The following is a 23486-nucleotide window of genomic DNA, read 5'->3' as shown; positions in this document are numbered from 1 at the left end:
TTGGGTGAGCATGCTATCTGAGCTGACAGCAGTTCATGGGGATACAAGCGGGAGGTTTGGGATTTTGCTCATGCATCCTGAGTGCTACACACATTCCAGGCACACATTGCCTATCCTGGACCCAGAGCTGTGCCTTAGACTCAGCAGGGTCACATGAATATGGTCATCGAAATTCATGCGATTTCATCAGTTGGAGTCAGGAATATTGAAAAGAATGTATGTATCTAGTGTCATTAATAGAAGAAAAGGGGGAGGAGGAGTGAATAGTCCCATCCCATCTGCAGTTCTCAGACTCCAGTGAGAGTACTTGAAAAGGCCACTTGTAAGCTAGAGTAGGTCTAGAGGACAGTAGCCCAGATGGGGAAGGGTAATGACACACTGTGATAGGAAGGGGAGAGGAAAGAGCTATGGAGACTTGGAGGTAAATCTGACTGTTATGTGAAAGAGTGATTACTCTCTGTTGCTTCAGGGAAGAATGGACATGTGTATGTTTGTGTCTTTGCAGATCTGATTCTGTCTGTTTTCTGCCGGATTTTTGCTTGTACTTTGTACATGCTTTCAAATTGACTGTGAGGTCATATTCCTTGCAAATTTACCTACAGAAATTCTTTGAGGCCTAGCGTTGAATCTCTGTTCTTCCAGAGGGGATATGCTTTTTCATACTGGCAAGCACCGAGAGACACCCAGGCCAAGTCCACTGTATACATGGTCCTGACTTGTGGGTTTTTTGAGCCATCCAGGTAGTGTGTGACTTTAGACACACACCACATAAGGACCAATGTATTACACAAATCTCACTGCAGACTTTTCTTTCTTCTTTCACCAATATCAAGGTTTATGCAAAGCAGTTATTGAAGTATAAAAACCAAAGCTTGAGTTCACCTGGTGTTGACAAATACTTTCAAGAAAGAAAGGCCAACTGCAGTAGGTATACATACCTTCCTAGAGTTCCACTTTCACTAACTCTTTAGGCTTGGTGGTTTTCTTACATTCTTGCTAACTCATAACTTTTTTAAAAAAGTAAATATTTTATATTATCTGTTTACTTGCCTTCAATAGAAGGGTTCATCAGCGTGCAAGAAACTGAAGTCGGTCTCTTCAGTATAGACAACTATATCATGAGATGGCGATCTTTGTGGCCATATTTTAGTGGAGGAAGGTGGCAACATAGGAGAGATTTCTATTTTAGGAAGAAGGTTTGTATGTAGATAACCTTTGGGGTCTCTTTCATTATAAAAGTATATAGTTTTAGCTAAAGTAATCATTTTGCGTTTCTCTTAGGAATTTACTATTTTGAACCAGACTAATATTATTGAATGACATTTAAATCTGGTTCCTCTAAGAGTGGAAGTTATGAATATCTGTCATTTATTAGAAAACGTTGAATCTGTACTAGAAGTCATCTTAATCCACACTGTGGTTTTGAAAGCACGTTCTTAATCTGAAATTGTTGAACAAAATTAGATTGGTTTTTTAGCCCTCCCTCCAATGTAAACACAAGTGGAATATTTGTTGATGATTGGCATTCTTTGAGAGATATTGCTCTTTTCAAGTAGAAATCAGTTAAGATGCCCCAAGAATTTAAATTTTTTCTGTAAAGGATTTACTATAAAGTTCCCTCTCCTATTCTGCATCGGCCCAACTTTGTCTCATCCTTTCAGATCCAACCTCGTCATCTTCCATTTCCTCCTCACTGTGACTCCATGACCAGAATGCCACATGGGCCATAATGCTGTAAAGAGGTGCTTCTGCCTTTATCAGTCTCTAGATTGCTTAATTAAAAATATGTTTAAAAAATAGAGCTATCAGCTTTCCATTGACTAGGTTAGGACCCTCTTCTATTCAGCTCTAGAATAAATGATTATATCTGCCAGAAATAACTTTCCATAAACAAAGCACTTTGCATAGCACCATCTCTAGACTCAGAGGCAAACGGAGGAACCCACAATTCATACATGCAATGAGCTTGTTCACGTGCATATTATCCATTTTATTTGGGATGGAAAAATGTCAGCCCTGAAGTTGGCATTTAATATCCTAATATTAATGTACATTAATGCTTAGCAGATTCAAATTTAAGGGGCTGCACACAGTAGAATCAGAAGGAACTTTCCTGTCTCTCTGTGTTATATAAGTTATGGATGGGCCCACTCCACTGATTGGTGCTCATTGCTAATAAGGCAGACCCAATCAGTGATTGGGACAAATACATGATTCCCAAGTGAGCCAGGTCCCTTAGATTAAAGTCATAGTTCTCAAAATTTTCAGTTTCAGGACCCTTTAAGAACTCTTTAAAACTACCAAGTTCTCAACAGCTCACATATTAATGCATTTACAAATAAAGTAATAAATGCATTACATAATAACGTCAGAGCAGTGACATCACATGACATGTAACATCTGGGAAGCCTCACAGTATAATCATGAGAGAATGAGAATGAACAAAATGACATTTTAGTATTATTATGAAAAAGGTATTGACCTCGAAGACCCCTGGGAGAGTCTTGAAGGACCATGGGCTGAAAATTTAAATCTGGATAGAAGGGGGCACTTGGATGGCTCAGTCAGTTGAGCATCCAACTCTTGATTTTAGCTCAGGTCATGATCCCAGGGTTGTGGGGTCAAGCTACACTGAGCATGGAGCCTGCTTAAGATTCTCTCTCTCTCTCTCTCTCTCTCTCTCTCTCTCTCTCTCCCTCCCTCCCTCCCCCCCACTGCCCCTCTCCCTCTCTCTCTCCTTCCCTCTCTCTCTCTCTCTCTAATGAAATAAAATAATAAAATAAATCTAGATAGAAAGATAGTAAAAGAGAGAAAGAGATAATCAGCCAGCCTAGATTACCAGGTGAAGTGAAGTCAAAGCTGTATGTATGTCAGCTACACTGATAAGAGGATAAAGAAGCCGGATGGGAAACACACTTTTCATTATCTCAGGACTTTGGCCTTAAAAGCAGTTCATCAGCAGGAAAACCTGCTAAGAGTTGGAGACGCCATCCAAGCCATGCCAGAGGTGCAGAGCAGCACCGAGCGAGTAGGTGCTCACTCCCGCAGACTGGAGGAAGTTTGGGGGGTTGGGGGGTTGGGGGGTAAGTGAGTCACTGATCCCCAGAGCCTGCCTGCACAGGCAACTGGAGGAAGTCAGGACACTCCAGATGATCCTGGTATCAAACAGAGGGACATACCTGTGGGGTGGTTCCAGTGAACAGGGAATCCATTCTGTTCCAGATGTAAATAAATCATTAGCTAGAAGGCTTCTGTAATTCTATCAGTAGAGTTAAAAGCTCTCATGATATGCCAGAGACATGCTGAAAATCAGTGCCAAGGAAACTAAGCTGGTTGGTAAAACCCAAATCTGAAAATGAACTATAAGGGAAAAAAAGCTATTAAATATATATAGCAAGCAAAAGTGGCCAAATTAATAACATGGTTCAGGGTGATATCATCGAAGTAGAGGAAATATAATTAGTTCATTATAAATCTGTTTCCGACAAATGATTTGAAAACCGAGAGGAAGTGGTCCTTCCTCCTCCCCCCTTTTTTTTTTATACTTAGATAATTTTCAGAAACAGTTTCCCCTCTCTAGACTTATAGGTCGTGAATCTCTTGATGTGATCAAATTAATTGTATGTTTAGAAGTTAACTCTAGGGGTGCCTGGACAGCTCAGTCTGTTAAGTGTCCAGGTCATGATCTCGTGGTCTGTGGGTTCGAGCCCTGCATCGGGCTCTCTGCTGACAGCTCAGAGCATGGAGCCTGCTTTGGATTCTGTGTCTCCCTCTCTCTCTGCCCCTTCCCTGCTCTCTCTCTCTCTCTCTCTCTCTCTCTCTCTCAAAAGTAAATAAACATTAAAAAACAATTTTTTTAAGTTAACTCTAATCCCCAGAGATCCAGATAAACTGGAGTATTAGTTCACATTTTTCAAAGTCTCTCATTTCAAGGCTACATACGTTGTGTTACCAAATGCTTAGTTTTTCTATTTCCTTTATGGCCCACCAGCCCACAAGATGGAAAGTGACGTTCCTTACTGTCGTGCAGCCGCATCCTGCTGGTTGTACCCACCTTCAGAACCATTAAGCAGCAAAAACTCATCACCTGTTCGCAGTGCTGCTGAATTATTCAGGGAAATCCTTAAGCAAAATACATGGTGACTATTCCATCCAGTTTCTCCTCGTCCTCACTGTCCCATCTCTTTTCCCTGGGGGCAAATCTTCAGACTCTCAAGCTTCTGATCACTGTTAAAGCATGTAGAGAAAATCAAATACCGAAGTAGTTGTGTTGCACTTGAGCTTGAAGTCAGTGCTTCGTTTGGAACTGGGATACTTCCGCTAAAAAAGGAAATGTGGTTGAAACGGGCGTTTGTTTAATAAAGCTTATCTAAGCCTTTCTGGTTATCTAAGAAGAATGGGAAAGACTCCTGTTGCAACAGGACTGACCTTTAATTTGTTCATCCCCCGGCTTCTCACTAGGGTGTTGGGGCTGCCGGTCGTGTTCAGTGTCTGCACCACGCTGCCCCCACCTCTGTGCAGCTTCTCAGTGCTGTTGCTCCATTTGCCCAGAAATCTCTCCCTTACCCACTTGGAGTCCTCACAGGTCTCCTTCCTGCTCAACACTTTTTCTCCCTTTCTTCCTCACATACAGTTTTAGGAATCTCCTACTGGCCCCTCCCCAACTTCCATCCCTTTCGAGTTTACCCTCTGTGAACACCAAAAGAATAGGAATAAGAAATGGTTAAAAGGGAATGGATCCATAGATAGAATGAGTTGATAGACTGTGGCTTTTCGTTATAAATGCTTCCAAACAGTTAAACTTTTTGACCATATACTTACAATACTTCAGTGAAAGTGAATCCATTTCTCATTCTTGATGACTCCCTGGTAGTCTCACGAAGATAATTGATGTGACCGTGTGATTCCTCTATTTCAAACCCTTTGATGGTGCCCTGCTGCCTATGTGAGATGAACGTAACCACAGTTATGTATTCCTGTGCTTCTGCAAATGCTGTTCCCTCTGCCAGGAATGCAGGCTCCGTTGGTGAGGACCCTGATAATTGTGTCAGAACCTTCTCTGGACCTGGGCTTTACATAGGACCCCATGGCTGCTCTGGCTTGGTTCTGTCGGGCTGCCTGGTAGTGCTCTGCCCAGGGTGAGCAGGGATGGATCTGTCTTACGTAAGCTGAGATGGGCTCATTAGACCCTTTGACCTTGCTGGGCTCATTAGACCCTTTGGCCTTGCCCTCCCTGTTTCCCACAGCAGTCTGAGTTGTCAGCTGAAGAAAGTCCAGAAAAATTAGGAAGCTCCCAACTCCATCGTCGGAAAGTCATCTCCTTGAACAAGCAGATTCTGCAGAAGACCAAACATCTGGAAGAGGTTGGTGGCTTTTTTTTTTTTTTTTCTCATAATTTCATTCAAGTAAAATGAAGCTAGACTAGGGGAGGAGTGAAGATCTTCGTGTTAGAATGGAAGTTCTAGATCAGGAATTAGCAGACTGCAGCCCCTGGGCCAGTCCAGCTGCCACCTGTGTTTGTAAGTCAGGCTTTCTCGGAATACATGCACATCTGTCTGCATATTTTCTGTGCCCACTTGCAAGCTCCAGGGGCAGAACTGAGTAGTTGCAGCAGAGACCGTGTGTCCCAGAAATCCTGAAATATTTTACTTTCTGGTCTTTTCCAAATGTGGTTCATAAAGCTTAAAAGATTTAACCTCTGACCTAAACACAAAAGTTTGCCAACCTCTGTTCTAGAAGATCACAGGACAGAAATGACGTTTGTTGATTCACACATGTTAACTGAGCACTACTGTGCTAGGCTGTGGGGATGAGTGAAGAACAAGTCCTCTGCTTTCAAGATCTTACGATAGCAAGGAGGGAACGTGTTCTAAACAACTGCACCACACACACAACACCGTTTAATTACGGCTGTGATAAGTGCTTGAAGGAGACGCCTAGAGTGCTGAGATGGGGAGACTTGACCTAGCCTCTGTCACAGAGGACTCCAACTACGTGTTTGCTGGGCAGGGAGTCTGCATGGGAAGCATGCAGGGCCTTGGCTGGGAATTTATGGAACCACACCAGCTAAGACCTGGGGGACAAAGGGTCCTGGCCGATTTCTGTTTTGTGGCTGGAGAGCCATGAGCGAGGCAGTTGGTCAGCGGAGTCTGATCAGACAGACAGGACTTCCCAGGTCATGATAAGGTGAGTGGAAACCATTGGAGGGTTTAAGGAAGTGAGTGGCATTCTCAGATTTGCATGTTTCAAAGACCATTCTGTTTGTTGTGGGAGCATGAGTTCGTTGGACTGTTGGGATGCTGGTCCAGTAGTCCAGGCATGAACTGTTGATGGCTCTGACTAGGGAGGGAAAGTGGAGGAAGCAAGTTTATTCTTAAGGGAGTTTTAGGACGTTGTATTCTATATGCTTGGTGATGGATGGGATTATTTTGGAAAGACCTTCATATATTCATTCTAGAAAGTAGACATAAGAGGCAACTGTGGAGTTTGACTCAGAGACAATCAATAGAGGGTAAAAAGTTTTACTTGCTTAAGTTGCATTGGCAATAAGCTTTAATTCATTAGAAAAGCACCTGCAGCAGTAGATTATGGGAATGAATATGGTTTTGTATAGAATGATTTGTTCCTGTAACAATTGATTTGCAAAAATGGGCGTCATTTGGCATTTGGAACTTGTACATTTTTTATTCTTCCAGGTCTCACGTATTCAAAAGATATCAATACATCAAATGGGCCTGCTCAATCATTTTTTGTTTGAATTTGTTCCGTTAGAATTTGTTCTACAATAGCTGAACAAGCAATAGGTTGGTTTTATCAAAATGCCTTGGATTATAAGCAAACAAGAATGCAGAGATCGACTGTGATTTGATTTTTGTTTTATTATTTAGATAATTCATAGCTTAGAGAGTATCCTCTCTACCCCTGACCTTTGCCATTATGATATGAGCCTGAAAGTGACTGGTTAAAAAGGAATTCCTCACGGAATCAAGATAAGCATGAATTAGGCATGATGCTTCTTTATCATAGTGTCTTCCTCCTCTCAGGGGAGGGTGGCTTTGATGATACCAGCAGACCTCATTAGTCGGAGTATCTCAGCACGAATGTTGGCTTTCCTCTCCCATCTAAACTTGGGGAGAAGCGATGCCAAGTTTCATTGCAGTGGCAGTCCTGGAACATTCTCAGTTCAGCTGAGAGGGCAGTTCTCTCTGCCTCTTGGGTCTCTTTTGCAGTTGGTCCAGAACCTATATTTACCATGTGTTATTTTTCAGGCACAGTTGTTCCAGAACCTGTATTTGCCATGCGCCTGTTATTTCTCAGGCACACCGCCTGTAAAGGACAGCGATAATTATTACCGCAGATGGTGCTGTTAATGGTGACCAGCATGTATATTAGTCCCTGGCCACGAGGGAAAGATTTGCCAAAGCCACAGATCACATAGGAGTTAGGGATCTCCGATGATGAAAAGAAAGAGTTCCAAGGATGAAATGAAGACATAAACAGGAATGCACTTTTTATGAACCAAAAGCCGCCTGCAGATGTAAGGAATAAAGGATTAGGAAGTTTCTCAACCAAGTGTAGAAATGAGTGTTTTGTAAAGATTAAAAACCAACATCAGCATTTTTATAAACATTTTTTTCTCAAAATGTTTTGAGCTATAAGCATATGCCTTTTTTTTCCCCTAGGTAATTTCCTAAATCCATTTTAATTTGGAATGTCCTATGAAAAAAAAATAATAACTTTATTACTAAAGTTTACATTTGACTTTGCTCTTCTACAAAAGGTTGCCCTTCTGCAAAAAGCTGCCCACCTCTGGGCTTGCTGGTCCACAGAGTGCCTTCACCTTCTAGTAGTCTGCAGTTCTGTTCACCAGAAGTCCCAGGGTCGTCAACAAGCCTCTCATGTGTGACCAGGTCCCTGGAGCGTCAGCCCCAGCTCCTTCCCCCACCACCCTCCTGGACCGCCGCCCCGGCCACCTCGGCCCGCTCTGTACATCGGTCACACACTCACTTCTTGGTGAGCACTGAACACGAGTCATAATGATAGAGCACATACTCCACGCGCCTGCGTGTGTAAGTCTGCCACACTCCTTGTTTGTCCCTGTCCATTTCTAATAGCTTTAACTTTTTTAAAAAATTACAGGTGTAATACAGGCTCACTGTAAATAAACCAAACAGTGTGGAACTATATCATGAAATGAAAGTCCCCCTCTCCCCTCAAAAATATGAAAGTCCCCCTCTACCCTTTGAAAAAGCCAGTTTCTGAGACCTTTGCAAACACTTGTATATGCCCGTTCACCTGGGGAGAATGGGGTGTCTGACTACAAAATTCAGTTCATTTTTCACTTATTCTACTACAGATGTCTCTCTGTCAGTAGTGATAATGGCTGTTAAGGGCTTTTTTTACGGAGTAATTACAAAGTGCTTTTCAAAACTCATTCATTCTTTTTACACAGCATCCTTGGGGAAAGGGTACTATTATTTTCCTCATTTTACAAATAAGGAAACAGACGTAGAGAAGTGAGGTAGTTTTGCCTGCAATCACACATTTACTAACAGTGAAACTAAAACTTTTGAATATAAATCTACCTCATTCTTTCCCATTAACTGCGTAGTGCGACATAGTGTGTATGTACTACAATTTATTGTACCTGTCCCCTGTTCATGGGTGTGAAGATTGTTTCAGCCCCCTCCCCCCATTGCAAACTTATCTTTGTGCAAATATATCAGTATTTCTGTAAGATAGATTTTAGGAAGTAGAATCGCTGGGTCAAAAAAAATCTGCATTTTTGTATTTTGCTAGAAGCCATCAAATTATTCACCAGTTATTTTACGTTTATATCTCTACCAGTAGTATATGAGAGAATCCAAACTCCTTAAATACAAGAACTCCTCTTCCAATATCATGCAGGTGGAAAGCAACCAGGATATACTTGTGGCATTGATGATAACCATGGGGAGAGTTCTAGCCCAAAAGACAAATGGGAGGAGGGGCAAAAGCAAGAGAAGGAATAGAGAACATATCTGAATACAACAATGGAATGCACTACAGAGGCATAGAACTGGGACTCAGCTAGTACATAACTGAGAAGAAACCTGAGACTGAGGAAGGAAAGAGGAATCCAGAAATGGAGTGGTAACCAGCTACCGAATTTAGGGCTGAGTCTAGGGTTTAATGATGAAGAAGAAAATAGGGGTAGGAGAATCCTGAAGGATTCCAGTAAGATGAAGAGCTAAGCTAAGCTACTGGACAGCTTCTGTTTGAGGAAGGATGGTCAGAGGAGCAGATGAAGAGAGCTCTTATTAGTTAAATCAGTTAGAGGAGAGAGAGCCTTCCCTTCTTACTAGCAAGCCAAGTCCCTGCCAAAGACCCAGCTCTCATTAGTCTTTGTTGTGACGCCTTCCTTAGACTCCCCGATGAGCCAGTCTCTTCTTGGGCCTCCCCCAGGGCTGGCCCTGCCCCAGCGATTCTCACACTCTAATCCCCAGTTTATTGGGCCAGCTTCTTGTGGGCAGGGCCTGTGCCATGTTCATCACCTCCTCCCACACACCTCATGTGAGCAGAGCGCTGGGCAAATGTTAGATGGTGGCTGGTCAGGAACATGGTTGAGAGGTGGTCAGGAAGGTGGGTGAGGCAGGCGGGAAATGCCAGGACCCCTTCCCGGAGCCACAAAAGAACTTCAAGAGTTCCATCACTAGTATTCAAGAGAAAAACAAATTTTCTTCAGAAATACGCTTCTCTACCCATTACACAAACAGGCCAATGAAAGTCTCATTGCACAGACGGCTCCCTTTGAAAGGAGGGAAGCCAGAGTCCACCTGCTTCCATCCTTTATCACTTTTGCTCTCTGCTTGAATTGGCTTCTTGACAGGGCTTGTTGGAAATGTAACCATTCATCAGTCATGAAGACGAAAAGCATGATTTAGGAGTAATGATTCTCAGGGTGACATAACTCTTAATGGGTTGCTTACAGGTTCAAGGATGGGGCAAGTTATTTTGAAGCAACCATTGAGACACAGGATAAAATTTCTCATTGTTAATATGTATGCAGGTAACAGCCAAAGGCCTGATATCATTTTCTGCCACTTCCCTTTTTCAGAGTGGAAATGTACAAACCCTTTGAGCTTTCAATGAATGTTTTTAGATTTCTAAAAGTTCACAGCAGATAGCGCAAGGATATACCTTTTAGTAAGGAAAAGAGACGACATTTTGCAGATGTAAGTTTATAATTATGTAACTTTGAACTGTAAAGGTAATTCATTGTTCTTTCTCTTAGTGTTGGAAGTCCTGAATTCTTTCTTCTTTCTGAGATGGTTTGCCAGCCTGTCATATTCTGTGCTAGCATCCTGAGTGCTGAAATGCATTCGTATTCTATGAATGAGCACACTGGTTGGTTAACCAAACTGAGTGTAGATGACTGACAGCACAGAGCTTGCTTGGGATTCTTACTCCCTCTCTCTTTCCCTCTCTCTCTCTGTCTGTGTCCCCCCCCCGCCAAAAAAAATAAATGAACATTAAAAAAATAAAGTAAGAATAATGTCTTCTTCCATTGAATTTAAGGAGTCAATGATAGGACTTATGAAGAATATCTAGTGTATCACCTGACATGTAGTTGGTGCTGATGATATGACTTTTCCTTCACTTGTTGGCAGCCATTCTAAAATTCCCACATTCGCTCAGTCTAAGTCTCTGCTGAGTTTCCGTCTGCCCATGTGTGAGACAGGGCTGCACCCACAGCTGTGCTGTTGTAAGGGTCGGATGAGAGCAGGCATGTCCTCTTTCTTTCACAGCTGCAGGCAAGTCACACCAGCCTACAAGCCAGATATGACGAGACCAAGAAAACTCTGACGAAGGTGAGTAGATTCGCAGAGCCGCCTTTGACCTGTATCACTAATGGAATGCCCTGTATCATCGGTCTGTATGGAGGCATCACTGTTCCCTACTCAGGGCGCAGGGCCATCTGGGGACGTGGGACCAGCTCACGATATGACCCCTGCTGCCAGTTTATCCACACTGCTGGGGAACGTGAGCATCGGGAAAGCTTCCCGAGAGAGGCCAGCGCACGGGCCGCATGGAACCTAGGGGGCCATGCCTGGCAACCGGGCCCTCCCTGCTCCTCTGCAAGCCCACAGGTTGTAGAATCGCTTCAAAATACTGAGTTCCTTAAGAATGAGAAAGCTTCTCTTCATGAGACGAGATACCTACAGAGGCTATAATCTGTTCAGAATTGCTGCTGCTTGTGCTCGCTTCGGCAGCACATATACAGAATTGCTGCTGGTCTTCCAGGCAGAACGGGGGGCGGGGCCTCGGCAGGAGGAGGAGGCCGTGGGTGTATTTCCAGCACTGGACGGTTTGCTGACCCAGTGTTGGAGTGTGCCGGCTCACGTCCACGTTGTCAGTGCTGCTTACCTCCCCTCCCGGTGGCCTAGGAGACCAGGCCGGAAAAACAAAGCCTTCTGATGCCGGCTCTGTCATGACCAGAGTTTATGTATTTCTGCCCCTCGTGTGTCCCTAGAAAGCGGTCCCCCTCTGGATCTGGGAAGCTCTCCTTGTGGTGATTTCGGTGCTCGAGCGATGGCCTCGTACAGGGACCCCTCCTTGTACTTTCTGAGCCACACGGAAGCAGGACTGACCTTCAACAAGATGACACTAAGGCAGTCCCTCCCCCCTCCTTTTTTTAATTTCACATGAAACTTGCCCGTTTAAAATTCTAATTTCTATAGCCATATGTAGCACTCGGTTCACTGCCTTGCTGTCAGCCTGACAAAACTTTCTGATACTGACCCGGGCCCATCTCTTCCGCTACTGTCAGAACGTTTGCAAAGGGCAGGCCTCAGAACCACAGGACGAGATGTTTCTCATTCTTCCCGGAGAAGCCTGTGTCGCATTTGGACAGACGAGCTTTCCTCACACTGCCCTGGGACTGCACCCCATGGGCGGGATGCAGACTCCTGGGGCAGGGCCCCTGCCGCTGTCTGTGTTCCTGCCACCGAGCCCCTGGCATGAAGTGTGCCAAGTCATGGATCGGTCTTTGTGTTACCATCTGGGAGAGATGCGAGGCAAAGCATCTTGATATCAATTTCCTAAGACACTTATATGTCTCAGGATAGAAATCCCAAGTGGCTATAAAGGCATTTCTTTATACTCAACACTAATCGGGTATTTGCTGAGCTCCTTTCCTGTGTCAAAAGGTAGCAGAAGTGATTTAGGTCAGTGATAGGAGAGGGCTTCTTGTCCTCGGGTGACAACAGCCGCCACCGTCGGGCTGTTGCTGGCTGTGCTCTGGGCCCCTCACCTGTGTCCGTGTGTGGACTCCCTGTGACACCAGCAGCACCGTTTTCGTCCCACTCCTGCAGCTGGCCGAGGGCACTGGGAATCCAGCGCTGGCAGTCTGAGAGCTCGCTCGCTAGTGGGCCCGTCAAACTAAGTCCCATCCTGGAAAAGGGGAAGCTGCACAAAACCTAGTGCTCAGCAGCTTCTGAAGAAGCCTGGCTGGTCAGAATACTGAAGTCCAGACCCCTGAGTAAGCAATACACTTCACCTTTGGGCCTCAGCCTCCTTATCTGTTCAAGTCACGGGTTGGGCAGAAGGAGCATTCTGACCCCTAACGCCCCAGTGTGCCATGGTTTTCTCTTTCCTGCAGAACCTGCCCTTCCAGGATAACCTCGTGGCATTGAAAACCAGGAGACCTGTCTTTCCTGTAAACTTAGTAGAGAGGGCAGGGAAGGTCAAGGACAGACGACAGCCCCTTCACCTGTGGGAAGGCTGCACACTCCTGCATCGACGGGCCACCAGGCTCTGGCCCGTCCACATTTTCATTTCAGCAGTCACGGCTTCCATTTCCTGTATGTGAGGTTGCTTCTTTGTAGCATAGGCAGTATTCTCTCCCATGTCTCTGAGGGCATCCATTGTGTTGAAAGTTTTCCTTGATCTATAAACTACTTCTTCAGATCAAAATTGATTTGTTCAGTTTTACCTTTCTCATTTGTGGTTGTGTCTTTCTTCACATGTTGGATAATTCTCGGTGGTGTGCTTCTCTTTGATTCTGAAACTTCCTGTGACCAACTGCGTGGCTTCTGTATCCATTTTATGCAGCCGGCTTTGCCTTTTGTGATTGTTCTGGAAGGGTGGGTCCTCCTGTCGGGTGAGATCAGCCGGAAGTAGATGATTCTGGGGGCCGGTTCCCCTTTGTCCTGTGTGTTACCGATTCTGGGAGCCTGTCTGCCTCTGGGGCGTGAGCTCCAGCTCATGGTGAGGGGAGCCAGGCTTCGCTGCCTCGTGCGGCTCTCCTACTGTGAGGCCAGCCCTGTGTCCGGTCCTTCCCATGGCTGCCAGTCCCACCCAGCAGGCTTCCTCAGCCCCGCCTTGCCACCAGCTATTCTCCTGTCTCTGCTGTAGCTGCTCCTGTGTTTGAGCATAAGTGTCTGGGGTTTTTTAGGACTTGAGGCAGGAAGGCCTTGTCACAACTTGTGTTTGGTCTTCTGTTTTCATCTAGTACCCTTAGGATTTTTCTTAACTTGTTTTTTTTCAGTAGGTAACACATTCACACAGTTCGAAATTCAACAAGTACAAAGGTTATATCACTGTAACCCAACCATATAGTTACCCTTTCCAGAGGGTCACCAGTCTCTTGTGAATCTTTAGAAATACTTGATGGGTACACAAGGGACATGTATGTGCTTATACACGTACACATTCAATATATACATTCCTTTGTACACATTAGAAACACAGGAGAGTCACATTTTGTACTTTGTTTTCTTCCAGAGAACAGTAGATGCTAGAGATCATCATAAAAGAGATGCATTTTTCTTCCTTTTTTTAGCAGCTTAGTATTCTGTTGTATAACTGTACACCTTATATATGGAAATCTGAGTTTCTTTGAAATTTCTTTTTTTAAATCCTCACTGACTCAGAAAAAGAAAGTGAAATTAATCAAGAAGATAGATTTAACCCTGCCCCTGCTAATAGCCATGACAGTGGTATTGTGGAATCTAAGTCGGGTCTGTCTCTCATAGCCTGTTTTATTTCCCTCTTTACACCAGCCTACCAGAAGGCACCTGCTGTCAGCATTACTCTGGCTTCCCACCTATGTGCTGCTGTGACTCAAAGTTATTTATTGCCAAGTTTCTCTTACCAACAGAATGTGTATAAAAGGGTCTGGTGTTGACCATGTTGTCCTCTCCACCCCCATCCTGTTTCTCTTGTGTACCTGTTTTCTCAGTGTACAGCCAGGTCCTCTGGGCTTGGCCAGCGGTCAGAAGTAGGGCACAGATGTGAGCCGGGGGAGGGAGGATGCAAGCGCTCACTCTTCTGGCACCCCAAGTCTCTAGCAGCAACGCCTCCTTTCTGTCTCACAGTTGAAGAGTTACAGTGAGAAACTGGACAGAGAGCAAGCAGCCCTGGAGAAGATAGAGTCCAAAGCCGACCCAAAGTAAGATATTTCCGCGTGTGTTTATTTTCTCTTTGAAGAAAGTGAGTCTGCCAGTGTCTGGTGGTTTATTTTATTTGAACACAAGACTAAGGATCCAAGGGTCATTGCTTCTGGCCCCACTCGGGTCGGTTCGTTTCACACTCCTGGCCCAGAACGTGGGGACTCCCCATTGCTCAGGTCCATGCTGAGAGGCTCGGGCCGCACTGAGTTGGCCTCCTCGCTCTCCTAATTCCCACTGGGAGCAGAAACAGTGCATTTTTGCTTTTGCTTTGCTTTTTTGTTTTTCTAGTTTTTTAATTTTTTTATACAGTTTTTTATTTTCAAGAAAGAGAGCATGTGCAGTAGGAGAGATGGGCAGCAGGGAGAGAGAGGAACTCTTAAGCAGGCTCCACACTCAGCACAGAACCCAACGTGGGGCCCAATCCCAAGACCTGGGGATCATGACCTGAGCCAAAATCAAGAGCCAGATCCTCAACCGACTGAGCCACCCAAGCGCCCCATTTGTTTTTCTGTTTTTGAAAACCAAGTAATCCGTTCACAAGACAAAAAGCCATGTGGTGAAAGTCTCCCTCCCACCCCTGTCCCCCAGCCACCCAGTTCTCCTCCTTGGACTCAACCCTTGTTACTAGTTTTTTACAGGAAACATTCCAGCCCTGTATCCTTGGGATTAAAGGTGCAGGGGTTTTTTTGTTTTTTTGTTTTTTTGGTTTTTTTTTTTTTGTTTTTTAATAAGGAATAGCTGCTGGGTTGTTTTGTTTTCATTTTCATTAATTTTTTTAATTGTCTTTAAACTAAATTATTTAAATTCATAAAGTGTAAGACACACTTACATTTGACTTTTTTTGGCTGCAAAGTGTTTAGGTGGTAAAATCTCCCTGAATGATACTGTAAATCATAAAAAGCTTCAGGCACAGTTGAGCAGGCCCAGATTTGAAGGACATTTTTAGCTAAGATGGCACAGATTACTTGGCTTTATAATTAGAAACCCTTCTTTCATGACATGGAGCAAAGTACTGTCAGATACTTGACATTTTTATTTTCCAATTAATTCTTTTAATGACCTTAAGTAATTTGTCTCCTTTTCATGGAAATTAAAAATAGTATGTGATGCCATCTATGCTCTGAGTTCTGTTGAGTACTTGGTACCAAGTAGATCTAGTACTCTTGAGACTAATTGACTTTCTACAGTTGACATTTTAATTCTGAATTCTGTGATGTTTGTTTGGATGTGGGCTGATGGACTTGAGTATGTAAATAAATAATAATGTCAGTTCCACGGGAGTCATTATCATTTGTGGAGAACCCATTAGACACTCTTGGGAGAGACAAAGCAAATTAAAAAGGGACTCCCTCTTTAGCTGGGGACTTGGTTTTAGCTGTGATTCATAAAATCATAATGGCTTTCCACATGTCATTGTTTGGTCTCTTGTCTTCAGTATCTTGCAGAACCTGAGAGCACTTGTAGCCATGAATGAAAACCTGAAAAGTCAGGAGCAGGAGTTTAAAGCACATTGTCGAGTAAGTGTTGCTTGATGTCAGCAGATCTTGAACCAGGACTGTGGTGAAATCTCACCACTCCTTGTGTGGTGTGGTGTCCGACTCAGGTGCAGTCAAAAACGTAGATTCATGGAGTTCTATATCCATTGTGTAAGATCAGTAGGCCCCGTGGTGGGTGCCCTCCACCCCAAGGAAACCGGAAGTAAGTCAGATTGGTCCCTGTGTGTGCCAAACCCCCAACCTGAGAGCACAGTCTAACAAACACTGTGTTCTAATTTAGAAATACGTGTATTTTTAGAAGTCTTATGAAGTGTTAAAGAATAGCATCATGTGAACCCAGGGCTGTCCTGTAAGCGTGGGATGTCTGGGCGTCCTGTGAGATGCCCTTGCTCCTGGCGGTCAGCAGAGGGGCAGTGCTTGCACAGGTCCATTCGCCAGCTTGTCTGCATGTCCTAAATGTCCATATCGCCTTTGAAGGAGGAAATGACACGGCTGCAGCAGGAAATTGAGAAACTGAAAGCCGAGAGAGCACCGGCTGGGGATGAAAAGGTAAATACAGGCTCGGAAGGGGTCCTCAAGACAGTTAGGTGCTGTCGTGACTTATCAGTGGAAGGATTTCAGGAGGATTGACCAGCAGAGTCTGATGCTAAAAAAGTCTGACCAGTTTCCCTCAGCCTGGTCCTCTGAGCACACGCTTCTCAGCTCTTTTCATCACAGGATTTTCTTAGATTTCCTTCCCTCTCCTTTCCCCTCTGCTGGGTAGAAGGCAGCAGTGGTGTGCACGGCGGCAACCCCAGATGGACTGGCCAAATTCCGAGTCTGGCCTCTCCCTCCACTCAGGGAAGGGCTGTTTCTAGGAACCTTCTTCTAGAGAGCAATCTATTCTCTAAATTTTGTACCAGTTTACTCACTTCATCTCCACTCCTGCCTGGGGATATGCAGGGAGCAGGAAGCGAGGCATCGTGTTAGAGCTCCTGGCCCGCTGGCTCTCAGGACACAGGACTTACTCTTCCAGGGAGCTAGTGGGAATTTCCATTCAAACTTAAGTCAGGGGCACCTGGGTGGCTCAGTCAGTTAAGCATCTGACTTTTAATGTTGGCTCAGGTCATGATCTCACAGTTTGTGAGTTTGAGCCCCACATCGGGCTCTATGTTGTCAGAGTGGAGCCTGCTTGGGATTCTGTCTTCCTCTTTCTCTGACCCTCCCCTGCTCGGCCTTGGTCTCTCTCAAAAATAAATAAAATAAATAAATAAACTTAAAAAATATTTTTTTTTAAAAAGTGAGAACATAGGCCAGAAAAGCAGTATGTTTCTTTCCCCAAGTAAGACTAGGGATCACCGGTTTTGTCATACTTCATGCTAAGCTCTTGCTCTGAGGCCCCAAGGGCTTAGGGTGCAGGAGCTGGCTGTCTCAGAGCCCATTGTCTGCACCTTCTCTCCCTTTAGATGCAGTTCAGGCAGCTCGAGGCTCACAGAGGGGAGGAGACCCTTTCAAGCCAGCCAGCACCAGGCCATGGGCTGTCGCTCAGGGACCGGGCCCCTGGCTGCACAGGACGCATGTCTCGGAGGCGCCTCCGTGCCGGCGGGGCGACACTGGCACAGGGGAGTAGCAGAGTCTGGCCGTGCAGTGCAGCGGTTTTCTGGAACTTTCATCACACAGCTGGCCTTTCTGGCTTTTCTAAAACTTTGAGGCTCAAGTCATCAGCACAGCCACTGAGTGCACAAATCAGACTTTGAGGATCATGTTTCTGTCCTTAGCCATCACATCTTGTTGGAGGGATTACTCTGTTCAAACACAGCTGCAGTTTAGCATGTTCGTGTGCGACACACTTGTAAGAACAGTTTAAAATCTGGGGCCCATAGACGTCCATGAACTGTCCCCCACCCCTTCTTACATCCAGACCCTCAGCTTCTGTCCCATACCCCTTACTCAGGAAGGATATTCGTTACTTTTCATCATTTCAGGCGCTGTCTGCTGGAGAGCCACATGGTGCCCTCAGCCCTGCGATGACTCATAATGTAAGTACCTGCTCAAACACAGGACCCCACCGTCCTCCCCAGGGGTGGCGGCCAGCTGTGCACCTTCTCCGGACAGTTTCCCATGCCCACTCTAGTTTCCGCTATGACCACGTCTCCGTGTGTGGGCCTGGCCTCTCGGGTGGAAGCAGGGCCTCACCAGATGGCCCCGAAGGCTGCCGTTCTGGAGGGTTTTCTCCCAGCACTGTGTGCAGGCATCCTGCGTTTGTGCTGGCATCCCAGCAGAGAAGGCGAGAGGCCTTCCCGGGCCATACGCGTCACTTGCAGCCACGGGCTCCCAGGGCTGGGGCTGAAGCAGAGGGAGGAGACTCTCCCTGCAGTACTGCATGCCAAGGCCGGCAAGCTGTGAGGGACCCAACGAGAAGTAGCTTCAGCTTTGTGTGCCAGCCCCACTACAGCATCCACGGCATGTAAATGAAAGGACATGGCTTCGTTCCTATAAACCTTTATTTACAAAAATAGGCAGAGAGGTGAACTTGGCCCACAGGTTGTATCGTTTAACTTACGGGCAGTGGTTTGCTGACCCCTGTTTGGAGTTAAACCAGTGCTCCCCGCACTGCAGCAAACATCCGGGAAAAGGAAAAGGAGGAGGAAGAGAAAAGCAAGAAAGCCTCTGAGCCTCCTTTAAAGTTCGCCTCTGCCCTCAGACACACCCCCCCCCCCCCCCCCAGAGAGTGTGCTTCAGGACTCCTGGGGTTTGCCTCCAGCTGAGCCCAAGGAAGAGACTGGGTGGGGGGCACATATGTACACACATGTGCTGGGGAAGAAGGTTCCTTGGACCCCTATGTACTTTCTCTGACTCAGCAAACCATCTAGCCATGACTCTTACTGAGCTGGGTTCAGTGAGGGCTAGTCCTTGTCTCATGATTCAGTGCTGTGCCAAAGAACGTTCTGCAGTGATGGCAGTGTTCTGTGTCTGCACTGCTCACTCTGACAGCCACTAGGTCCATGTGTGCCTACTGAGCACTGGAAGTGGGGCCATTGCAGTTGATTAACGTAAATTCAAACAGCCACACGTAGCTGATGGCTCTCACATTGGATAGCATAGCTCTAAGTAGAAACATAGAAAGCGTCACTGTAAACACAGAGACCTAGAACAACAGATTCTGTAAGTAATAATCACTTCCGTATTGTCATAGCTTTTGGAGACGGACATAAACTTGGGGAATGCTTCACTTAAGAACACTAGATTTCACCTAGACCTCAGAAGAAGGAAGAATTGTAATCAAGTGATGTGAAAGAGCCTCAAGGGTTTCACATAACATAGGGACCCAGACCCTAACCTCAGCTATTTGAGAAAAGAAACTTGGGGCCTCAGGATGGAAATATATGATAAAAGTATTCAATTTCTGAGGTACCTGGGTGGCCCGGTTGGTTGAACCCTCAACTCTGGATTTTGTCTCAGGTTACCATCCCAGAGTCATGGGGTCAAGCCCCACATCAAGCTCTGCACTGAGTGTGGAGTCTGATTAAGACTTTCTCCCTCTCTCCTCTTCCCCTTGCCCTACTCACGTGGTTTCAAAAAAAAAAAAAAAATTTTTTTTTCACTTTCAAAAGACTTTGCTAAAGAATGAAAGTTTCCTGCTCTTAGATAATTGTGTCCTTTCCCAATTTTTAGGAGGACCTAGACAGACGGTATAATATGGAGAAAGAGAAACTCTACAAAATCCGTTTACTACAGGTGAGTGAAAGCAAGAACAAATAGACAGGTGTACCTAAGTAGATGCCAATATCCTGTAGCAGAACTAGGAAATCTCAGTGTCTAAAATCGAGGTCTCTGTCCACGTCCTCTGTCTGGAGGGAAACTACGTGGCTTAAGAGGATGGTAACACCTCACATCTGTATGTTACTTTTCCATCATATCAATTGAACCTGACCCCGGATGGAGAGTAGGTTTTAGCCCCATTTTTCCGTATGAAGAAATTGACTCAGATTCGTTGAGTACTTGTCCAGAGTCAAGCAGCTGGTGAGTGCCAGAGCCAGCATTCAAGTTCCAGTGCTCCTGCCTAACATGTTTCCTCTAAAATTACATGCCCATTTTAGCTGTCTTATTTGATAACCTTGGAGGTCTGTAAGAAAGCCATCAAATGTGGGGGAAGTAGATTTTAGAGTTGGTCCCAAAGCTAAATTGACATAACATCAAAATTACGCGGTGAAACCCCTTACGTTGCCAGGCTCTGACTCATAGACTCCCAGAAGCCCAGAGGTATCTTGTGTTGTACTTTGGCTTGGACCTGCTTCCTATTCCCTGGGAAGAGGAAGCCAGGCTCTGATGGGAATGGTCAAAGGGCTCCCGGGGTGGGTGAGCCTCGTTTCTCCTGTCTCTGGCTCTTATTTTGCTGAGCTATTTGGTTAAATTCGGATATGTCAAATTTGTCCTTGACACAAGAACACTGCTAATCTTTAAAGAAACAGAATTAAATCAGGAAAATATAGCTGCATACTGGAAAATTTGTGACTGCATGCTTTACTGTATATTCAGTGTTGTCGTAGGTCTCAGGAATAGTAAATGTGATGGCCAGTCTTCTGCGAGCTGTCTGGCTGTTTGAGAACCAAGATACGTGCATATACATCAAAGCAAAGTGTGAGGGCGTTTATATGTAACCTGCCTACTGTGGGCAGCTTCAAACCAGCTGGAGGGAAGCTACAATACAACCCTAGTCCTGCTGAGGACCTAAGCCAGAGCAGGGGCCATGAGGATGGGCAGAATGACCTGGCCCAGGAGAGACCAAGAAGCTGTATCTGATGGAACTTGGCGTCAGCTGGGTTGGAGAAACAAAGGAGTCACGGATGGTGCTTGAATTTCTGACTCAGGCTGTAGGGTGGATACTTGTGTTACTCACTGAGTGAAAACGTTAAAAGAATAGGCTTCATGGTGTGTGTGAATAGGAGTGTTAATGAGATCTGTTTGGGCTTTTGAAAGTTGGGGCACTCGACCAAGTAGAAATGTCCAAGAAGTGAGTGGATGTCAGGTCTGACGCTAAGGATAGCTGGGCCGGAGACTGGGGTGTCACAACTGTGTAGGTGGTCAGCAGAGCTGTGGAGATGGGGCAAGCTGTGTGTGGGGACAGGCAGAGGAAAGGCAGAAACCCACGAGGGAGGGAAGCCAAAGGCATGGGCAAGCGTGGGGGCTTGGGAAGCTGAGCAGCGGGCTCAGCAGAGACTAGTGAATCTTGCTAGAAGTCAAGAACGCTAGAAGCTGATGGTTGTCCACGAGCTGTCTCGCAAAGGAGGTGTGTGGTGACCTTGGTGAGAGCAGTGCGGTGGGGGCGTGGAGAAGCTAGCTGCTGTGGGGTGAAGGATGACCGAGGGGCATGGTGGCAGCGAGAGGTGCCGCAGGTCACGGGCTGTCATCGCGGAAGAAAGAGGCTGCAGGCTGAAAGGTTATCCGGGCTTAGGGAAGGGCTTTTGAGGGCTGAGGGATGGTAGCCTGCCTGAATGCTGCTGAGAAGGAGCCAGTAGAAAGGGAAAGCTTAAAGATGTACTAAAACAGTGAATAATTCTATCTTAAGATTCCTGGGGTGGGAGGGGACCAGACAGAGGAGTCAGAGCCTGAGCTCCCAGGGGCAGGTAGCCTTGGACAATAGGAGAAGCACATTTTCCCCTCTGACCAGAGCCACAGACACCCTGCTTTGGGTTTGGTCTCCCGAGCTGCTGGTGGGCTTTCTCCCGGAGGTCTGTATTCCCCCAGTTCTTAGAGACATACACGTGCCATCATGAGCAGGGCAGGCCAGAGAGAGAGCTGGGTGGCCCAGGAGCAGGGCAGCGCTGAGAGCCCGCTCACCCTGGCCCACACGTGCGAGTGGGGAGCGGTGTGGGAAGGCAGCCACTTCCTCACTGGCGCCGGCCTGCAGGCCTCGGGAGCCTAAGCCCTTCCGGAGCCACGCAGCACGGCTGTGCCTCCCCGGAGGCAGTCGGCACCCAGTCTGGCTGATGTACCCGACTCCATGGTAGGGAGAAAATGCTAGAATGATAGTGGTGGAGCTTTTCAATAGGCTAAGGAATTTGGATTTATACGGAGGCAGCAAGGTGGCCCCAGTTCCTTCCGTTCTGTTCCTGTTCCACACCTGGTGATGCTGTAGTCAGCGACCCCGGAGACCTGGGGCCTGGAGGGGCAACCGAGGCTCTCCAGGAAAGCCCTTCCCACGCGGGATTTTCCTTGCTGACCCACACACCTCTGCATGTTGCAGAGTGGAGGAGAGTCCATCAGCATCTGAGACAGGGACCTCAGGCCAACAGCAGAGTTTGGGGTGTGTGGCTGTGCTCAGAAGGAGATGGGGGCGGGGGCAAGAGAACATGTAAGACTTTTACCAAATAGTGGTGTCTCCCTCTTCCCTTCTGCCTTTAGGCTCGAAGAAATCGAGAAATAGCCATCTTGCACCGCAAGATTGATGAAGTACCTAGCCGAGCCGAGCTGATACAGTATCAGAAGCGATTTATCGAACTCTACCGCCAGAGTAGGTGCAAACCCTCGGCCACGGACACGCCCAGCCCCTGCTCGTGGGAGGCACGGGGGGGAGGGGGGCGAGGGTTCTGTCCCCCATGAGGGTGGTGGAGTGTGCGTCACAGCACAGGCCGTGAAAACCACCTCCAGGAGGGGCTCCGCGTCATCACCAGGCCCACTGCCGAGTGACCCTCAGCCCGGCAGCAGCACCGGGGAGCTCTGCTACCCTCTCTGTGGACACATTGAGCTTCCTGATCTCTTAGCATGATGTTTGGAACCCACCGCCCTCCTGGTCAGCCATGTGGCTCCGCCAAGCTCCGCATCCGCTTTCCAGCCTCACGCGAGGCATCTGCACCCCACGATACAGCATCTCTGGATCAGTCCTCACTCACTCTTCTCTACAGACTTTCTTGCCTCTGTGGTCCTCGACTTTGACAGCACTGTATTCACCTGGTGATCTAGGCCTGGGCCTCCCTCAGCCTGAGGCAGCAGGTCTCGTCAGGTTCAGGCTGGCCCTCAACGTTGTCATGGCCTTTCCCCCGCTGCTCCTGTGATGGCTCTTCTCACTTGTCTCTCAGCCACATGACCGTTAGCTGCTCTCTGCAGCCTTCCTGGGGTCCCTTCCCACCCGTCTGTCGTGTCACTTCTCTCTCTACTGACCAATCTTCAGGAGCTCCCCGGGCTGGCCTTCAGAAGAAGGCCCCTCTCTTTATCATCTCCAGATCCTTCCCAGGCTGCGTGGCTGCCCGGAAGCCCCCTTTCTTCCTCTAAGCCCACATTCTGGCTTCTCCTGCCCCCCCTCTACCCTCAGCACACCATGCACTTTGACATACATCTCAGGCCTTGACTCCTCTTGGTATCTGGGCCCGGGACCCCTTCTCAGCTCTGTCAGACCCAACTCAGATCTCGTCTTTAAATGGGTCCTGGACCGTCACCCCTTCTTCTAGGTCCCCACTCGTGCATATGTCCTGTGACCTCCAGCTCAGACGGAGAACCCAACTCAGCCTCCGTGCCCCATTTCCCTTCTGCTCACTGGGATCACTGTCCATCCAGCCTGCACCCCCAGCCCCTTAGTCTC

The 23486-nt window shown here is 46.7% G+C and overlaps 1 protein-coding gene across 3 annotated transcripts in view; it reads left to right on the top strand.

Moving 5' to 3' along the window:
- The window catches only part of CCDC93 (coiled-coil domain containing 93), a 90858-nt gene that overhangs the window by 46963 nt on the left and 20409 nt on the right, over positions 1 to 23486 (top strand). For all 3 annotated transcript variants that reach the window (XM_039253407.1, XM_039253408.1, XM_039253406.1), the window contains exons 12-19: positions 5247 to 5363; positions 10788 to 10850; positions 14358 to 14431; positions 15868 to 15949; positions 16406 to 16477; positions 17893 to 17946; positions 19583 to 19645; positions 22313 to 22421. In XM_039253407.1, the coding sequence (XP_039109338.1) occupies positions 5247 to 5363; positions 10788 to 10850; positions 14358 to 14431; positions 15868 to 15949; positions 16406 to 16477; positions 17893 to 17946; positions 19583 to 19645; positions 22313 to 22421 (634 nt within the window). The remainder of the gene's footprint in view (positions 1 to 5246; positions 5364 to 10787; positions 10851 to 14357; positions 14432 to 15867; positions 15950 to 16405; positions 16478 to 17892; positions 17947 to 19582; positions 19646 to 22312; positions 22422 to 23486) is intronic.

This window comes from Hyaena hyaena, unplaced genomic scaffold (genome assembly GCF_003009895.1).
Source record: "Hyaena hyaena isolate Hyena2069 unplaced genomic scaffold, ASM300989v1 scaffold_448, whole genome shotgun sequence".
NCBI lineage: Eukaryota > Metazoa > Chordata > Mammalia > Carnivora > Hyaenidae > Hyaena > Hyaena hyaena.
This window is presented reverse-complemented; position numbering and strand designations above follow the sequence as displayed.